The sequence below is a fragment of the Pantherophis guttatus genome, chromosome 8, assembly GCF_059756535.1.
Source record: "Pantherophis guttatus breed Tessera chromosome 8, ASM5975653v1, whole genome shotgun sequence".
NCBI classification, from domain to species: Eukaryota; Metazoa; Chordata; class Lepidosauria; order Squamata; family Colubridae; genus Pantherophis; species Pantherophis guttatus.
The window spans coordinates 65,176,712-65,196,894 of record NC_142070.1 but is presented as its reverse complement, the minus strand read 5'-3'; the positions used below and the strand labels follow the sequence as shown (position 1 = coordinate 65,196,894).

General features: G+C 37.8%; 1 protein-coding gene across 1 annotated transcript; it reads left to right on the top strand.

Moving 5' to 3' along the window:
• The first annotated feature begins 5,195 nt into the window (after positions 1-5,195).
• NAF1 (nuclear assembly factor 1 ribonucleoprotein) lies at positions 5,196-18,539 on the top strand. Its single transcript, XM_034411434.2, has 8 exons — positions 5,196-5,800; positions 7,089-7,218; positions 8,088-8,184; positions 10,247-10,329; positions 12,096-12,256; positions 15,326-15,377; positions 16,986-17,088; positions 17,929-18,539. The coding sequence occupies exons 1-8, from the start codon at positions 5,238-5,240 to the stop codon at positions 18,378-18,380; spliced, it is 1,641 nt and encodes a 546-aa protein (XP_034267325.2). The 5' UTR covers positions 5,196-5,237; the 3' UTR covers positions 18,381-18,539.
• Positions 18,540-20,183: the final 1,644 nt, after the last annotated feature.

Below are 20,183 nucleotides of genomic sequence, written 5' to 3'. Positions count from 1 at the left end.
GCAAAAATAGGCAGCAATTCATCAGAATGCAAGAAATAGTACTACATCTGTACTGCTGGTAGATTTACTGAAATTAATTATCAGGGCAAATAGCTGATAACTAACTTTAGGATTATAGGATATGTTCTCTTTGATAATTGCAGACTAGCTCCAGCTGAAGAAAAGAAAAATAGAAAAGAAAGAGAAAAATGAGGATAGCAAAGAGAAGGGGGGGGAAAGTAATATATAAAGAAGTAAGTTCCCCCTTTTTCATAAGTACAGACAACTTTAACAACTTATCACCTTCTCTTAAAATATAACAATCTCTTCATCTCTACATCATCTCTTATCTATAAACAAATACTAAAACCCTGCTTTCACCCCTGGTCAGCAAAGTCCATAAGGCTTTTCCAAGGCACCAGAAGGCAAAACAAGAAACAATGGATGGAAACTAACCAAGGAGAGAGCAACCTAGAAGTAAGGAGAAATTTCCTACCAGTGAGAAATCAACCAGTGGATTGTCTTGCTTGCAGGGTTTGTGGATGCTTCATCACTGGAGGCTTTTAAGAGACTGGACATCCATTTGTCTGAAGTTGTATACAGTCTCTTGCTTAAACAGGGAACTGGACTAGAGGACCTTCAAAATCCCTTCCAACTCTGATAATGATGATAATTACTAAAAACAACATCAAATAAAGCCATGTTATATTCCTTCCCTTTACTTTTAACAGTCTTTTAACTCACTTTAATCCCTTCAAATAATATTCTAGAACTTGATTTCTTTTTCTCTTTTCTTTGTCCCTTCTCATCAAATCCTTCAAAACTTTTAACTGGCCTCTTTTATAAACTATTATAGGAAAGTTACCCCAGTCACTTTTCTAATTTATTATTTGTACATCCTTTTTAAATATTACCAGCCACTTTCATTTGTATGTCCAGTGTATTGTGTTTTTCCAGATCATTCTTGTAGTCTGTCATTTTTAATTCTTGGTTTAAATCAATTTACCATAAGCCTTGTTTGATAGAAGTTATTTCTCTTCCCTAATATTAACTGTACACTACTTTTGCATTCGTAAAACTAACTTCCGAGTCCATTGTTTAGAAATATCCTTCACTATGTCCAAAGTTGAAGTATTTCATTCCATTCTGTTTTAGTAATTTGAATTTAAGTCTTCACTTTTAATTGTAATCTTTAATTCCTTCTGTTTCCCTGTAGTTTTCAACATTTAACTTCCATCCTATGATTTTTTTCAGAATTCAACAGGCATTTTCCATGGGAAGGACTGTTCCCAAGGGTACTTTTCAAAAGGCAACTGGAGTTTGTTTGTTTTTTTGCTTGAAAATTTCCATAGACATGGAAAGGATTCTTAAAATTAATTTCAAAATATTTAAAATCCATCTGGATCATTACTTAGTTTATAACTTTCCAAAAGTAACACTCTAATCATCCTTTATAAAGGGACACGGTGGCTCAGTGGCTAAAACGCTGAGCTTGTCGATCGAAAGTTCGGCAGTTTAGCAGTTCGAATCCCTAGTGCCGCATAATGGGGTGAGCTGCCATTACTTATCCCAACTTCTCTCAACCTAGCAGTTCGACAGTATGTAAAAAATGCAAGTAGAAAAATAGGGACCACCTTTGATGGGAAGGTAATAGTGTTCCGTGAGCCTTTGGTGTTTAGTCATGCTGGCCACATGACCATGGAGACATCTTCGGACAGCACTGGCTTTTCGACTTTGAAACGGAGATGAGCACCGCCCCCTAGAGTTGGGAACAACTAGCACATATGTGCGAGGGGAACCTTTACCTTTAATCATCCTTTTGTCATTTATTCCCCACTCCAAATATAGCTCCAGCTAAGCCAGTGTGTTCTGCCCCAGCTCCGAATTCCCAAGGATTGTGACACACACCAACGGTCCTTATCAAAGTTATAACGTACCAAGAATAAACAAAGTCCAGCAAAGGTTGGCAACCAGCCCAGAAAACAAGATACGATAAGACACTCACTCTCCAAGATGCTCTGTAATAATTACACGTTGTTTCCAGAAAGAAATTACTAACTGCGACTTAAATAGGCTAAGGGACTGGCCAATTATCCTCAAACCTTACACTCGAGGAGACCTCCTCCTCCTGAGTAGCCACTCCTGCCTTCTGGCAGCTCTGCGTGGTCGAGCATTGAAGAGAGGCTCCTCCACTTCGCTCTCTCCACTTGAAGGAGCCTCTGGAGGTTCTGAAGGCCCAGGCTGAGTCTCTGCCTCTGGCACCACATCCTCTTCAGCCTCCTCGCTGTCTGACGTGAGCGCCGGCTGCGCAGGCTACTGGCACAACTCCACACCAGCCTCCTCGTCGTCGGGATCAGCCATGATCCGCGCAGGCTGCTGGTGGGCCACAACACAGTGCTTCACAAATGCCAACTTCAGGAATCATTAAGCCAGGATTCAATACAGGCTCATCAGCCAGAGACTGGCAGGTAGCGTATCCAGATGACAACACAAGTCCCAGATCTAGACTCATAAAGAAGCGAGCGGAGTAAAGATGGGGAATGAATAATTGTAGCCACTGCAATTGCTTGGAGTCTTTGTTGGAAACAACCATTCAAAATTCTAGTTTGTGACTTTGTTTGTTACTGATTCTTGTTCGTGACTCTTTGATTCTTAAACTGGCCGACTACCTGTTTTGGCTTTGTAATTCAAGAAATGTATTTGGACTATGCTAATGTTTTGTGGGTTGTAATTAGCATTTTTTCAGGCAAGCACTCTTTGCTAGGCATTTGAATTATATTCCTGCCTGCAGTTATTTGCTGCAGCTTCAGACTATGTCTATGTTTCTGTATGGCAATCTTGAAACAGATTAAAAATTACTCTTCCAAAGGTTCTTGATATTTGAAAAGCAATAAAAAGTAATTCCAAAAGTAATTAAAAAATGAGGCTCAGCTGAACATTATGTCCATATAAACTACATTACAACTTTGAGCTTAGGTGGAATCCAACTGCTCAACTCACCAGCTGACCACAAAAAAAAAAAAAAAAATTGGATCCTGCTAGTGTACTTGAGAGAAGCAGTCTAGGACACATGTGGATGATCTTGCCATACTCTGGAAAATTTTTGGTGTTCAGAATCTAACCCCTGGCTGCTAACTTCTACTGTAATGGCATCCACGCTCCTTTAGGGATGACTAGTTCATCAGATCCTCAATGTAAGTCTCCATAACACCTTTCACAATGGAATTCATTGGCATCATCAAAATCTGCGAACTAAAACAAGCAAAAACAATATGAATAATTAAGGAACATATTGTAGATCTAGAAACACCGGTCTAAACAAGTTTAATGAGAATTGTAGAAAACTATAATTTTCAATGATGGGATAAAATGTACATCTTCATGTAACATCCTGAAATTCTCAAAAACTTATACAATTTGGTGGTTTCTAAATTGCCCTAATATGGATTTTAGTATTTATTAAGCTTCACAGTGACTATCTTTCCTTTTTTGTTTAACAAATGAAAGAATGAAGTGTACTTTTGGAAGAAGAATGAGAAAAATGCATATTTCAATAATTTTAGATTATTTAATATTATTAACCTTGACATATTGTGGTAATACAAGCTTATTGAAAGTGACAGTTAAACTACATAAATAATTAAGGTTACAGCCTGCTCGAGTACTGCATTTAACAGCACTAGTGTGAATATTAAACAGTAATTTAACAGAACCACTTAATATAGTCTATATTTCGTATAAATTAATTCCTTATACAATTCATCATGCAATTCATAAAAATCACCTATATGAAAAAATGTGTATTACATTCAATCTGTCAATTATTTCATAAATGGTTCCAACTCTTTAATGAATTAAATATAATCCTGTCTTGTTTTAATTTTTACTGAAAATGTCTGTTGCTCTATTAAGTGCCTTTTCTTTAACATTGAGCACTGTCCTTTAGGACCATTATTATGTTTCAGTGAATGAATAGACAACCATAGCTTGGGCTTTTCAATATATCTAATTCAAGGAAGGAACAGAACAATCACTTAGTGGCATGCAAAGGTAAATATGGTTGCAGAGGCTGGGTTGGTTTATTAAATTAACTGCTGTTACAAAGATAACTTTGTGCATCCTTTTTGCCTTTTCAAATTACTGGAATTGTTTTCAATCTAGTATTCATATCCAGATGCTAGAGCACATTACTCTTGGTGCACCTAAATGGACTCTGCAGAGCAAAGCAGATATCTCAAATCTAGTCTGTGTGAAATTCTGGTGCCAATGAAAAACAGGGCATCTTAATTCTCCTAGTCACTAAAATATTTAGCAGTGCAGCTAAAGTAGTCTTGCCACAAATATCAGATAGTCTTTGCAAAGAGTTGGGGCCTCAGACTAAAATCATATCATTGTGCAAAATGTTTCCTTTCCTTTCCCTTTCCCTTTCCTCCTCCTCCTCCTCCTTCCTTTCTTTCTCTTTCTTTCTTTTTCTTCCTTTCTTTTCATTTTATATTGTTGCCCATGGCAACTCAGCTTACATAATATAAGACTATATAAGACAAAATATAAAAATATATTTTGCAAGTTTTCTGGAACACTAGCAAGAACTCAACTAACCAACCATGAACTTTTGTCAGTATCGTTATTGAAGCTGTTTAATCTATATCGCTTCTGGTTACATTCAGGACTCCCGTCAAAAATGTCAATGATCTTACAAGAATTGTCTTTGGAGGTTAGCCTTTGGGCCTGTCATCAAGCCTTCATCATCGTCCTATCTAATAACCATGGTTCTTAAACTGGAGTTAATGGGGCAATTCGTTAACTGCTCGTATGTGTGTCAATGTGTGGTATTTTGCGGCTGTCAAAATGCCTGTGTAAACACAAGTGGGTTGATAAGTGTGTTTTTGTGGGGATGGGCGGGTCACGGCATTATTGGAGGAATCTGTAATTGGCAGCTGGTCTAAATGAAAATGAGCGTAACTCGGAGCTTCCCTCAGAAGTTACGAGCTTCCTATTGTTTACACCAGGTCTCCAACCTTGGCGACTTTAAGACTCGTGGACTTCAACTCCCAGAATTCCACAGCCAGCTTTGCTGGCTGTGGAATTCTGGGAGTTGAAGTCCACGAGTCTTAAAGTCGCCAAGGTTGGAGACCTCTGGTTTACACCATTGCGCTTACACAGACCCCACATGCGCACTCCCATGTAAAGAAACCACACCGGAAGTGACGTCCGTACAGCGCGCCATCTCTTGCCGTCATCGCTTCGCGCTGCCGCACATGGATCTGGGCATGGATCCCTCTTCGCTCCCGCCGCCGGTGGACGGCGACTCCGGCTTCGCAGGCTCGATCGTGGCGGAGCGGTTGCAGACGCTGAGGGTCGCCTGCGAGGGCAGCTGGGATGCAAAGGCGGCGGGCCCGCTTTCCCCGGAGCTCCTCCGCGAAGGAGCCCCGGCGAACTCCTCGGAGCCTCCCTGGGTCGCCCTGATTGCGGGAGATGCTCCTCACTCTAGCGCCGCCGCTGAAGGGAAGCCGGCTGCCGTGGGGGATAGCAACGGCCGGTCCTCTCCAGGGACGGGCGGTGAGGAGGCTTCCCCGCCGGTTGAGGCTGTGGAGGCACCGCCGGATAAAGAAGAGGAGCGGCGGCCGTCCGAGGAAGCCAAGGTGGTGGACCATCCTCAGCCGTCCTCCTCCTCCTCTGCTTTTCAGGGCGGTAACAGCGAAGAGGACGGAGACCTCGATCGCCAAACGGCAGCGCTCTCCAAGGAGAAGCCGCCGGCGCAACGGAGCGAGAAGAAGGGCCCGTTGTCAGGGGAAGGTGGGGCCGTCTCGGAATCGGACAGGTGAGTCGGGGAGGTTCCCATTTTGTGCTTTCTTCACCTTTCATTTCTGAGTCTGGTTCAGGCAGCCAAATCGTGGCTGTTTTACAACCTGTTGGACTTCAACTCCCAGAATTCCTGAGACAGCTTGGCTGTCTCAGGAATTCTGGGAGTTGGAGTCCACAGGTTGTAAAAGAGCCACAATTGCCCACTCCTGAGGCAGAGGAAAGCTAGGTGTCATTTGTTATTATTTTGTTACAGTAATAAAATACTGCAGAAAAAAAAACAATTACTACCAACCTGCCTTCCATTGAGGACCTGTATACTGCAGGAGTCAAAAAGAGGGCTGAGAAAATATCTACAGACCCCTCGCATCCTGGATATAAATTGTTTCAACTTCTACCCTCAAAACTACGTTTATAGGGCACTGCACAACAAAACAACAGTTTTTCCCCCCAAATGCCATCACTCTGCTAAACAACTAATTCCCACAACACTGTCAAACTATTCACTAAGTCTGCATTACTATTACTATTACTGTCTTCTCGTCGTCCCTATCACCCATCTCCTCCCACTTATGACAGCATGACTGTAACTTTGTGGCTTGTATCCCTACCATTTATATTGATTGTTTCCTAGCATGATTGGATTGCTTATTTGTACCCTATGACTATCGTTAAGTGTTGTACCTTGTGATTCTTGACGAATGTATCTTGTCTTTTTATGTGCACTGAGAGCTTATGCACCAAGGACAAATTCCTTGGTGTCCAATCACACTTGGCCAATAAAGAATTCTATTCTAATGTCAGCCAGCTTAGGTTACTATTACTATTTAATTATTTTAGATTTCTAATTGGTTTTAATTAGGATTTTATTCTGTTGTCATTTGTTTTTCAACTTTTGTTCACCGCCCTGAGTCCTTTGGGAGAAGGGCAGCATATAAATATGTGTAAATAAATAAATAAATAAATAGGTGAGTAATAAGGCAAATAATGCATTGAGACTCTCCCTTTTTAAAGCTATGAGACCAAAGAAATAATCCTAATAGTTTTAAACTTGACAGTTAACAAAGAACTATAAAAACTTCCCTTTCCCAGTTTTGCAGTAGTGTAGGTTGTTATGTGAAATGGAGGGTTTTTTCTTAATAGCTACTACACAACATGCAGCACACCTGACACAAGTCCCTTATGCCCATTGTGACTTATTACTAAAAAGGAGATTCCAGTCCAAGTCGAGCCTTACGATCATTGCTAATGCTTTTTTAAATTAATGTGGTAGAACATATGTTGAAAAATAGTATCTCCCTTTGCAGTGATACTGATGCAGACAGTTCATCTTCTCTTTCCTCCTCTTCCTCTCCTCCATTGTTATCCGATGATGATCAACAAGATAAAAATGAAAACAATTCTCCTACTAAAAAAAAAAGTGAATTGACTAAAAAAGTAAGTGTCTTTGCTGTTGTAAAACACATTTGGGTGTTACCTGGGAAAAATTATCACCAAACTGCATTTAGCAAAATAATGAATATGAGGGGACAACAGATATTGTGCAAATCGAGGTACTTTATTTCTTTGATCCTTCATATAAATGTTTATAGCAGACTCTTTTCCAATAATATATTCTTATTCATAGCTTAGATTGGCAGAGAAAACGGTTGCAAAAAATCTTTGGGGTAGTTATTTGCAAGGTTGAATTGGTGAATTAAATATGAACAGGAACAAAGAGGAAAAATGCTAGGTTGTGCTCCTCTTATAAATATCTATTTTTTCATTGAGAATTATTGTTTTGGAGTGGAATTATTTGTAGATGAGGACTTTTATTCAATTTCACCATAAATTGTGCTATATTTCATGTACCTCCTAATTGATGCGAAATGATCGTTCACAGAAAAGTGTTAATAGTTCCTCTTTTCGTCATGTACACAAGGCATGGAAGAAAGATGGGCTACAAAGACACATTTACTTTCAAGGTCTTATTTCTTTTTATCCTTTCCCTTGTTACCTTGCAACCATGTGATGCACCCATATTATACAAACGTATTCTAAAAATGCCCAATTTTTAGAAGATTGACGTGGTTTTGACCAATTTTCAGAGTGCACAAGTACAAGCATTTTCTAGTTTTAGAAAACTGAAGAGACTAAGTACTTTTTTATTTGTGGTTATCTTTAGCATAGAGCTTGTCCGCAAAAATCATTAATATCAGTAAGAAAATAATTATAGGCTGCAGTGAGTGTTAATTAAGCCACTTAGATTGGAAAAAATAGGATATGGGCCTTAGCATGCAAATGAATTTTTAAAATTATTTATTCAGCAGGAACCACCTCTTGTTGAAGACCTAATGATAATTCTTCCTGAATCTGTTAAATTAATGCCTTTTGGACAAGTTTCCAGCATCATTGAACATCAAGGTAAGAAGATGTATCAGAGTTTGCATTCTGTGTTCCCTGAAAATGTTTTTTTATTATGTAGTTATTTATGGAGTATTTGATTGCTTAATACAAGAGTGAGCAATTTGTGGCTTTTTGTGATTATTTTGCATCCCTACAAAATATTTGATTTTCAGTAACATTTTATAGTCAGTCCCCATCCTCCTCCTAAAGGAAAATCTACAAATTCCCTGTTAGGTCAAAAGAGCAATCATGAACAAAATTCAGCAATAATTCCACCAACTAACATAGCATCTGATCTGTTTTAAATGCATTCTAAAAGTTGTACCTCAATCCCCTAACCAAACTAGCTCAACGTTATTAATAGTATTTGAGGGATCTTTTATGCTCTCTGAGCTTGATTGTTTTGTTGCATAAGTTTTATTACCCATACTAGGTAACATAATCAGTGCTAGTCAACATCTGCAAGAAAATAACCAAGCTCAGAGAGCACTAAAGACTCATCATTTCAACCATGAGCTATAAATATTGTCCTTTATTAGTAATAGTATTTGTTTTGCATTTATACAGTCTCAACAGCATTAGCATTTGCAGGCATTTCTTTAAATTATTTGTTTGCAGAATAAACCATGCGGGGGCCATTCACTATTCAATTTGACCTTTTTCATTGCAAATAATTATTTCTGGTTTAAACAATTTTATTAGTTTATAATATAGCATACAAAGAAAATACAAAAGTAAATAGAGAAATTAGGGAAGGGAAAAGGGAAGAGAAAAGTGGAGGAAAGCAAGGGGAAAAAAGAAAAAAAAGGATTGACTTCCAACTATTATTATTAATAATAATTTAATTTTGTTTCTATTTCTTGAATTGTTAGCATATACAATTGTTAGCGTATCAAAATAATTGTAAATAAAAGCAGCCTGGAAGGTTTAAATATTTTTCTGCCTCCCATGTGCTTAATTGCTGCTTTCAAAATTCTGTTGCTACATTATCCCTTCTTTTCTGGTTTTACTGTACAATATAAGACAAATTTGAAAACAAGCAACCTAGTCAGGCCCAAAAATAACAGCCCAATTGCAGCCATAAAACTGTCAGGACACTCAAAATTGCAACAAATTTTTGTTATATATGTTTAAAACATTTTACATTCCTCTAGTATGTCATCCGTTAGTTTCTGCTTCTGGGACTCTATTATTTCTGTTAAATACTTCCTTTTCCTCATGGATTTGTACGTTAGATCAGTCACAGTATTTATATAACATTTTTATAAGCATTCAATTTACAGAGGCAAACATTTGACTAAGTATAAAAAGATAAGGTTCAATTTACTGTCTTATACATGTCTCTTTCTAAATTAGTCATAGAAAAATGCATACATGAATTCATGTTTAATATCTGGACCTAATTTATCTCTCTCATCCATCTCAAAATATGGGAGTTAGACATGAATATCTAATGTATATCTCATTTACATATTTATTTCATTAGATTTTTTTAAAAATCTTGCCTTTATTATTTTTTATTACTTGGCCTGAATGGCAAGTTTCCAGGAATTCTCTAGAGCTTTTGGATTTAGCTTCAACTATAGGATGCTCTCAGTTTCTCAGTTGAAACTACAGTTGAGTCTGCCCATGTCTTGTGAAATTAAGGAGCTTTCATTGTGTCCTTCTAACTGCTGGCTAGTGTTCATGCACTCTGCTAGTCTTCTGCCTGCCTGTCCTATATAATGGTTGTTGCAGTCTTTATTCTGTATGTTGTAGATGACTCTTGCTTTTTTTCCCATAATATCTTGATTACAACTGGTGAATGTTATAATGTAAATTGTATGTCTATACAAGGCTATATAGAGAACTAAAATGTTTTAAACTAGTTCCATTTGCAAATTGAAATAGATATTTAAACGAATAAGTTCTTTTTGAAACTGTAACTAATAAATTATATATTATTGCAGGTATAACAATTTATAGCCTTTGTTTTCAATATGCCTATAGGTTCATGGATAATATTAATTAAGCTAATACAGTATACTTTATTGTATTAGAAGAATTTAGCAAAATATTCAGATTCTTTCTCTTTTTTTAGTAATAATTGAGTCCGAGAAGGGACTTCCTCCAGTGAATGAAAATACAGTACTTTTCAAGGAAAATCGTCATTCATTAGGAAAAGTAAATAAATGTTTAATTATTTCAATGAATATTTTAGTCTGTCTTTATTGTTCCAGCATGCTTTCTCATTGATTGCTAATGCCATTAAACAATGTTTTAGCAACCATAAAAGTATTACCAGCATAAATACATTTTTGAGACATATTACAAATAATAAGTGCTCTTTAGGAAAATACTGTATGTTACTTTGTTTGCAAAGCACATGTTGCTAGGAAAATTTAGCTCAGGAGTATATTTTTATGATACAGTACATCTGTTAATACGGCTTATTTAGCTTTTCAATACTATACTTATTTTTATAAGACTTGCCTTTCTTAATATTCTTGAAAAATATATGAAACACAAATAAATAGAATAATGGGTGTAAAAAATTTAAAACAGTTGAGTTGCTAAATTTTTCTAAAATGATCCTAAAACTGCTATCATGCACCTAATGTCAGATCTGTCGTACTCAATAAATGGAATGTTTCAGCAAAGATTAATTGTTTGGGAGTGCAATTTATTTGAGATGACATCGAAACCTGACACCTAAATTAATACAATTGTTAAATAAAACTGATTTCATAAGATAAATGCTTATGTCAATTAACAAGAAATAAGATTAGAAATCAATTGACTATTCAAGGTTGGAATTACCATAACTTTTATTATTAACTAGACCTCATTTCATACTTACTTAACTAAATAAAGAGATAAAGGTCAAAAAATCATTGGGAACACGAGCAATTTCCAACTTTCTGCTGGTTTGACCATGGCTGACCACCTATGGCAAGTAATGCAGAACCAATCTATCGTAGAGGTTTAGAGTAGGATCGATTTACCTGATCTCCAGGAACCAAAGGAGGGGGGAGTTCTACCTGGCCTTCAGAGAGTTAGGGCAGGACCGGTCTACTGAACCTCTGGGCAGCAGTGTGGCAGCAGTGAAGTGACCACAAATTTGCCAAATTTCAATCCCAAAGAAATCATGGGTCCTGGATTTTGGATGCATTCTTTAAATCAGCCCATTTGAGGTTCAAAAACTGTTGCCCTGTGATGCATTGTTTTGCCCAGTTAAGGCGTACAGACCAAGATTTTTAGTAATATATACCTTGTTTCCCCCAAAATAAGACATCCCCTGATAATAAACCCAATTGGGCTTTTGAGCGCATGGCAATAAGGCCAAGCGCTTATTTCGGGTTTCAAAAAAATATAAGACAGGGTCTTATTTTCGGGGAAACATGGTAGATAATTACCAGTATATAGATAATTACCAGATAATTGCCAGTTCACAGAATTGTTGAGAAATTTGAATTCAGTATGATATATTAAAAGTCAAGATTTTTTTAAAAAGAAATCAGTGTAATGTTCTTTTAAAGCATGTTTTAATTAGCTCAGCATGTGAACTTGAAATTAGGCATTTTTATTTGATTCTAAAACCTGTATTTTCTGTGATATTTTGCAATTACCTTATCTGGAAATTCTGGCATTCCTTAAAAACTTACTAGAACAGAAGATGTTACCTAGCTGGGTAAGGAAACATCTACAAGTAAATAGACAAGCTCAGAGAGTACCAAGGACTCCACAGTTCAAGACATATTCCCTCTATTAATAAATAATACTAAAATTGCTTTTAGAACAATTATAAGCAGTTAAATTTGAGGCTGAATGTCAGAGGTTAGAAAAATACTTTTATAGTATTTTCACTCCCCTAATAATTTTCCTTTTTAAATGTCATCCTGTAATTACAGAATTTGTTTTATGAAGCAATAACATTTGTTGTCTTGCAGATCTTTGAGATATTTGGCCCAGTGTCACATCCCTTTTATGTAGTACAATTTAACAGCCCTGAGCACATTCAGTCTAAAGATATTAAAATAAAAGATGCAGTATATTTTGCTCCAGCTGTGGAAAGCTTCACTCAGTACATATTTCCAGAAAAATTGAAACAGTAAGTTTGATGTATACATTTTTTTCTACCTAATTTTTTTTTTTTTTTTGGCAAGTACAAGATCTGCTTTTTTCAGATCAACCAAATGTTGATCCATTGTGATGTTTTAAGATGAGAATGTGACTTGGGCAAAGTAATTCAGCCAGCTTTCATGCCTCAGGCGAAACTAGAGACCACAGATTCCTGGTTTCTAACCTGATGCCTTAACCACTAGACCAAATTGGCTTTCAGAGTTTGGAATATACATGCATACATGCAAATAATTTGCAAATTTGAACAGTGAAAAAATTCTGAACTCTTGTTAGCAATGTCTAATTTATTAATTATCTTCTAATTTTAATTTAGTTTTATACCACCTTTATTATTTTTACAAATAACTCAAAGTGGCAATAATATCCAACACACCTTCCTCCTCCTATTTAGGTCCTAATGACCTAATCCTAATAACCTATCTCTACATGTTTAACTATATCTCGACAATTAAGAGTTAAGATTTACATGTTTCTTCATATATTTCATAACTTGATTCTGTATTTAGAATTTTGGTTATGAGCTGGATTTTCTGCAAAGGCTCACTAAAGCAGTTTTCCTCTACTTGCTATCCACGATGTTTTTGAATATAATCTTATCAAGTCATACTAACTTGAATTATGATTGTTGTGACCACTATAGTCACTATCTATCTGGACCCGTACCAGTCGGGCTTCAGGCAGGGGTACAGCACTGAAACGGCATTGGTTGCGTTGGTGGATGATCTCTGGAGGGCTCGGGACAGGGGCTGCTCCTCTGTCCTAGTCCTATTAGACCTCTCGGCGGCTTTTGATACCATCGACCATGGTATCATGCTGCAGCGGTTGAGGGGGTTAGGAATAGGGGGCACCGTTTTGCGGTGGTTCTCCTCCTTCCTCTCCGACCGCTCGCAGTTTGTGTTGGCAGGGGGACAGAGGTCGACCTCGAGGCATCTCGCATGGGGAGTGCCGCAAGGGTCGGTCCTCTCGCCTCTCCTGTTCAACATTTATGTGAAGCCGCTGGGTGAGATCATCCGTGGTTTTGGGGTGAAGTGTCATCTGTACGCTGACGACACTCAGCTGTACATCTCCACCCCTGACCACCCCAACGATGCCCTTGACGTGATGTCCCGCTGCCTGGAGGCCGTACGGGCCTGGATGGGGAGGAACAGGCTCAGACTCAACCCCTCCAAGACCGAGTGGCTGTGGCTTCCGGCGCCCCGATATAGTCAGCAGGTGCCATCGCTGACTATTGGGGGTGAATCCTTGCCCCCCACAGAGAGGGCTCGCAATCTGGGTGTCCTCCTGGACGCACGGCTGTCCTTAGAAGAGCACATGACGGCCGTGGCCAGGGGGGCCTTTTATCAGGTTCGCCTGATTCGCCAGTTGCAGCCCTTTCTGGATCGGGATGCCTTGCGCACGGTCACTCACGCCCTTGTCACCTCCCGGTTGGACTATTGTAATGCTCTCTACATGGGGCTCCCCTTGAAGAGCACTCGGAGGCTCCAACTGGTCCAGAATGTGGCCGCGCGGGTGGTTATGGGTGCAACCCGTTGCGCCCAAGTGACACCCTTCCTGCGCGAGCTGCACTGGCTCCCAGTGGTCTTCCGGGTGCGATTCAAGGTGTTGGTTACCACCTTTAAAGCGCTCCATGGCATAGGACCCGGGTACCTTCGAGACCGACTTCTGCCACCAATAGCCTCCCACCGACCAGTCCGCTCCCACAGAGAGGGTCTCCTCCGGGTGCCATCAGCCAAGTTATGTCGGCTGGCGACACCCAGGGGGAGGGCCTTCTCTGTGGGAGCCCCAGCCCTGTGGAATGAACTGCCCCCCGAAATACGAAAGATTTCCGACCTCCGGGTGTTTCGCTGCGCTCTGAAGACCCTGCTGTTCCGCCAGGCAGGGCTATTAACATAACGTTTTAAATTGGGGTATTTTAAATTTCTGGGATTTTAATTGGAGCCTAATTATTTAATGATTTTAAATTTTAAATTATTGTCGTGTTTTTTTGTGTTTTTAAATAGGCTGTACACCGCCCTGAGTCCTTCGGGAGAAGGGCGGTATAGAAATAAAATTATTTATTTATTTATTTATTTATTTATAGTCAGAAAGTTTTCCAGTTGAGGAAGGCTGTTCTAGAGCAGCAGCCCCCAACATTTTGGGCACCAGGGCCTGGTTCAGTGGAAAGAGTGCCAGTCCACAGACCTGGGGTTGGGGATTCCTGTTCTATAGAGTGTCTGAAAATGCACATCTGGTAACTTTTCAAAAGATTTTGCCATTTTCCTTGTGAAGCCCTATGGCTTAGTTTTATTTTAAAGAAGAAAATTCCGAATTTTTTTCCCTCCTAAAAGGGCTGAAAATTTGGGTGCGTCTTATACTTTGAATGTAGCCCCGCCCCCTTCAGCCTCCGCATGTCCTCTTCCTGCTGTAGTGATTGCCACCGACAATGCCTTGTGTTTTTTGGCTAATGTTTTCAGCCTCCAAACGCTCTGTTTGAGACCCCTTCAAGGCTGTGGGGATCATCAAAGCACATCGCTGCTGATCGCCGCCCGAAAACGCTACACGTTTGGAGGCTGAAAACGCGACGTGTGTGCCCAAAATGTCTACCCTGAACAGCTGTTGCCTTCTCTTACCCCTTCCACGCTTTGCCTGCTTTAGTCACTGGAGCTCCCTCCGACGATTAGTTATGCTTTTGAAGCTGTTTTTCAGCCCCAGTGCGAGCAAAGAGAACTTCCGTGCTTTGCCTGCTTTTCTAATTGCTGCTCCCTCCGACAATCAGCTGTGCTTTAGAAGCACAGTCCCAACCTCAAAACCAGCAGGCGAACTAATGTGCTGAAGCTGACCAGGCTAAAAATGCTAGCCAGATGAATACCTGGTAGCCAGAAATTCCACCCCCCCCCTATTTTCCTCCCCAAAAACTAAGGTATACTTTGGTGCGCCTTATACTCCAAAAAATACGGTATTAACTTTCAAATAATGCTAATATTATTGTGTGTGTGTACACATAAGAATCTATCTTTTGTTCTTTACAAAAAAAACAAAAACCTCTTTTGCGTTCTAGAGAAAAGGGATCAGATGCATCTTGGAAGAATGATGACGAGCCACCTCCTGAGGCAAGGATATCCTTTGCATACTGATTTTGCCCTTCAGTTTTCCCAATTCAAAATGTACTTCCTTTCTTTTTAAAGGAATTATATATATATATATATATATATATATATATATATATATATATATATATATGCAGAGAATATCACTTAACAAGTAACATTAACTTGGGAAAATGAATTCCTCCTCCTGGAGAATCTTATATTTTTTTTCCTGAAGTGATAACTTCAGTTTAACTTCTTTCAAAGTTCATTTGTTTTTAATAAGTCAAAGAGTTGTTGGTGCTGCATTTCCTACTCATATTTCACTATTATATATAAAAAAATCCCCTTTCCAAAGTCCAAAATAGAGATTCTTACATGCTAACTTTCATTAGAAATTTAGGATGCAAGTCACAAATTTTTGAGAATTGTCTCTTTCCTTTTTTATGTCAAAGTTCATATATTCAAAAGGAACCAGATCTACCATCTGTAGGATTTTTGTGGGATTCTTGAGGAGAAGTGATTGAAAAGTTCCAGAAGTTCCCTTCTACCAGTATGATGAATATCATCTGTTCTGTCCCCATCTCACACACGCACACCAGCAGTCGACCAAGAGTTAAAATAAACCAGCAGACAAGAATTTCCTTTGATAACAGAATTGGCAGCAACCCAGTGGCTGCTTGCCAAAAGTTTTACTTACAAAGGGAGGTTTATCTCCTCCAACTGAAAACATCAAAGTAAGTCCACAAAAGCCAAAGAATAGTCAAGTCCAGTCCAAGAATCAATCCAAGCAGAGCATACAACAAAGTTCCAGAAATGCAGAATGACTTGCTAGCTTTCAGTTTTGTCCGTCACAAAACCTGAATGGCCACCTCACCCCCTTTTATCCCCTGTGACTCAGCTTAATCTCTGGTATGCCTCCTTCTCTGCTGTGCATGCTTGTCTTTCCGACGCTGTCGGGGATCCAGCCAAGACTTATCTCCGTCGCTGTCTAACTGCAGCTGCTCGGAAGTGCCTGGCTCCTGGCCTATCTCTTCTCCTTCTGAAGAGAGGAGGCATTGCCAGAGAGGAGGGTCCTGGAGTGTGCCAACTCCTCTCCTTCACTTTCGGAGTCTTCTCCCTCTGATAAGACGGGCTCGGGGATCGGAGTCACAACAATCATCCAATAGGGATATGCAAACCTGCAGATCCAGAAACAGAATATTCTAGCATTCTCTGTGTTCTATTTCTCCAACCCACACAAGTCTAGTATTCTAGGTGGTTCAGTGGTAAAGTGACTTTATGTCATTTAATCTCTGAATTCTTTCATAATTGAAAAGTGGCTATGAAGCATTTTGGAAATAATTTGGAAAAGGTATCGGGGAGAGTCGGAGTACAAAGATAATGCCTTTGCAACTTTTTAAGAGCATACATGCTGTGTGAAAAGACACAAATCTTATATAGAGTTGCAAAGAAGTGCTATCTTTGTGTGTTTATTTGTACTGAATCATGTTTTAGGAATTAAATCCAAAACATTATGGTGTTCTTAGATATATGTTCTTAGATAAATGACTAGATATTGTGGAATTGCTATAAAATGCCAACCTTCACCTTTTTTTTAACCTTCCAGTTTTTTATTTTATTTTTCTCTAGGCTTTAGATTTCAGTGATGATGAAAAAGAAAAAGCAGCAAAATCACACAAGAAATCTCAGAATATAAAAAGAAAGAAGCTCAGATTGCAGCAAAATGATAGCAGTAAGTAGCTGCTGTTCTGAGATATTGAATTAATATTTAAACAACCCAGAAATCCAGTTTTATATATTATTTGTTTAATGTTGATATAATCCATTCCTCACTTTTGACTTTATATTTAAGAGCCTTTCAAATTTAGTATTTTCATATTTATAAAAATTACCTTTATAAAAAATGGAAGAATAGATCTCTTCAGCTGTTCAGACATCAAGTAAATAGAAATAGTGGGATACAAAAGAACATTGGTTAACAATTCTTCGTATTTAGTAAGAAAAATAATGCTACCTTTGTCAAAATAGCAGATCAATAATTTTACTTACATAATGCTGAATGTTGGAAAGTGGGACATGGATAATCATGTATTACAAATGCATTTACATTCTACATGTCAATCTGTGGGTTTTTATATTTATGAAGAATGTCTGTTTGATAAAATAATACTAATCTTGAACTATTCATAGTTGCCTCTTTCAAGATTTATACTTAGTTTATCTGGCCAACAGAAGCTAATTTTTTCTTTAAACACAAAAGTTCATTCCTTTGCTGCACAGTCCATAACTCAAAAAAATCAAATGTTACCTCAGTGTTTTCTATTAGGGAAGCTAATATGTACTACATAATATTAAAAATCATATGCTTTTTAAATAAAAATATAAAAATAAACAATTAGTACACAATTTGATGACTGTTATATAATATGCCAAGAATTTATTCGGAACTTCGGTTTATTTAATTAACAGTAAAGTCTTGGGGAAAACATAGCCTTATGCATTCCTTGTTTTTACAATGTTCATAAAATATTGAATTATGCTAATCTCTTCATGTTTTTGTTTCCTTCTGTAGATGATAAAGGACCAAATTATCAGTCCAGACCACAACCTCCTTCAGAATATTCAGTTGGATATTGTAGAGGACAGCCTACTACCAGATTTTCATGGAACAGACCTCCTCAAGTAGCTTCTTTTCCACGTTTCTATAGACAGCACAATATAACTCCACAATATTATTCCTCTGACTATGCACACTTGCCAAAACCACCTACTTTTTGTCAGCAACAGAGACTGGAAAGTATGAGAAGACATCAGTATTCCTTCCCACCCCCATCTTTTGAAACTGTTAGTCATAATGCAAATTTTCCACCCCCACCCCCACCCCCACCAGTAGATTGGGGGTGGCCTCCTACGTGCCCTCAGAACACCTATGAGCCTTTATTGTCTATGTTATCTTTACCTCCTCCACCTCCACCTCCACCGCCTCCACCATCTATAGAACCTAACACTGGCAGTTCTCTTTAGGACAGAATACATTTTCAGGTAACCTATACAATTAAACATCCTATCTCAATGGTAGATAGGCTAATATTTTCTTATTTGCTTTGACGGAAGTATACTATTTTCAGTTATGTACAGAAATTAAAATGAGCATTTTGTATGGAATAAAGATATGGAAAGATGTTTACTGTCTGTCTATGTTTCTATACAAATATAATGGAAAAGGTATTAAATATTTATTTTTACTGTCCAGATTGTTAAAAACTATTTTTATAGATTTATACAGGACTCTAATGTGTATAAATTTATAATTTCCTCTAAAACAAAATTTCTTGTTTCTCAATGCATTATGTTGAAATTCTGTATTCTCTGTTGCTCCTTTATAATTGCTCTATACTGCCATAGAAAGCAATTCAATTTTAAAAATAGAATAAAATCTCCATAACCCAACCAAACCTAAGCAATATCCATGTCTGTAATATTTGGTGGGCACTTGCTTAATTGTGCTTAGAGAACATTCAACGAAATACTAGAAAATAATTTTAAAAGTATGGGAACAAAACATGTTTTTACTACATATCTATGTATCCATCATGTTTATTTTCAAGGTTAATTCTCTTTTGTAATACATTTGAGTTTTACTATAAGGCTAAACTAATGTAGGTTTACCTGAGACTGCATTATAGCTAATGTGGTTTATTTCTGAGTAACTTCTAGCATTACAACTATGAGTTTTTCATCTTCCCGGGTTTTTTTTCCAAACCATTAATGTATTAACTTTTCCTTTGTATATTTGTTAATTCATTCTTTATATATGATCAATCAACATACCTATTTTAGACTGATCATTATATTCAATTTACATTTCTTCAGCATCCATCAATTCTTAACCATCCCCTTGTTTTACTATGTATATTCAGTGTAGAAATATATAAGCCATTTTTGTTCTTTGAACAAATATTCATTTCTTGCAACAATCACCACAGGATTTAGTATTTATCCACTGTAATTTTAATCAATTTTCTCATCTTTTTATTAATGTTCAGCCAAGGGATACCAATTCAGTATTTTAGATTTTATTTTGCCATTTATGTTTACCATGGAACAAAGTTTTCTATTTTTCACAACAAACGCAACGACTTTGGGTTTTGATACTTCAGTTTCCAGATCCATATTTGTTAGAATCATAGAATATAAATGTTGGGACGATGGAAATTCATCTAAACCAGCCTCCTCTTCTGTATGGGAATACATTCTTGAAAGTTGAACAGTCAAGCCTTTGTTTAACCAGCCCTAGAGAAGAATTCATGACTTTCTGAGTAGCATGATCTATGACTAAACAGCTCTTAACATGAAGAAACTAACCTGTGCCTAAACCCCATTTTTTCTTGTTTTCTTGAACAATTTAATAATTTTGCTAGCTGATTCATCAGATTTTTGATGGCAGCTCTTGCATCTTCCAGAAGCCCTTTTAAGTTTAGCAGACCCAATCTCTGCAATTTATTCACTTTTCATTCCAAGACTCCTACTATGGTTTTCCTCTGGACTGAAAAGATAATATTATTCGAAACAGAATTCTTTTTTTGTTTGTGAACAACCCAAGTCTCTCCGTACTCTCTTGTCATACCCACACTACCATTCATGTCCATTACAAAATAATGGAATGCAGCTTTCATAATTAAACCACTTTCACTTCCTTGTGTGCATATTGTTCAACTCAAAAAGTGTCAGATTTTATTCAAATCTATTAAATCTCTTAATTTCACAGATATGTAACATGCTCATTTTATTACATCATGCTCTTTTATCTTTTACATTTTCCTCTTC

Excerpts from the sequence above, each read along its gene's own strand:
- NAF1 (XM_034411434.2), top strand. The coding sequence starts at position 5,238 with ATGGATCTGGGCATGGATCCCTCTTCGCTCCCGCCGCCGGTGGACGGC. Across the intron at positions 7,219-8,087 it reads AAAGTGAATTGACTAAAAAA|CAGGAACCACCTCTTGTTGA; the intron begins GTAAGTGTCTTT and ends TTATTTATTCAG. Across the intron at positions 17,089-17,928 it reads ATTGCAGCAAAATGATAGCA|ATGATAAAGGACCAAATTAT; the intron begins GTAAGTAGCTGC and ends TTCCTTCTGTAG.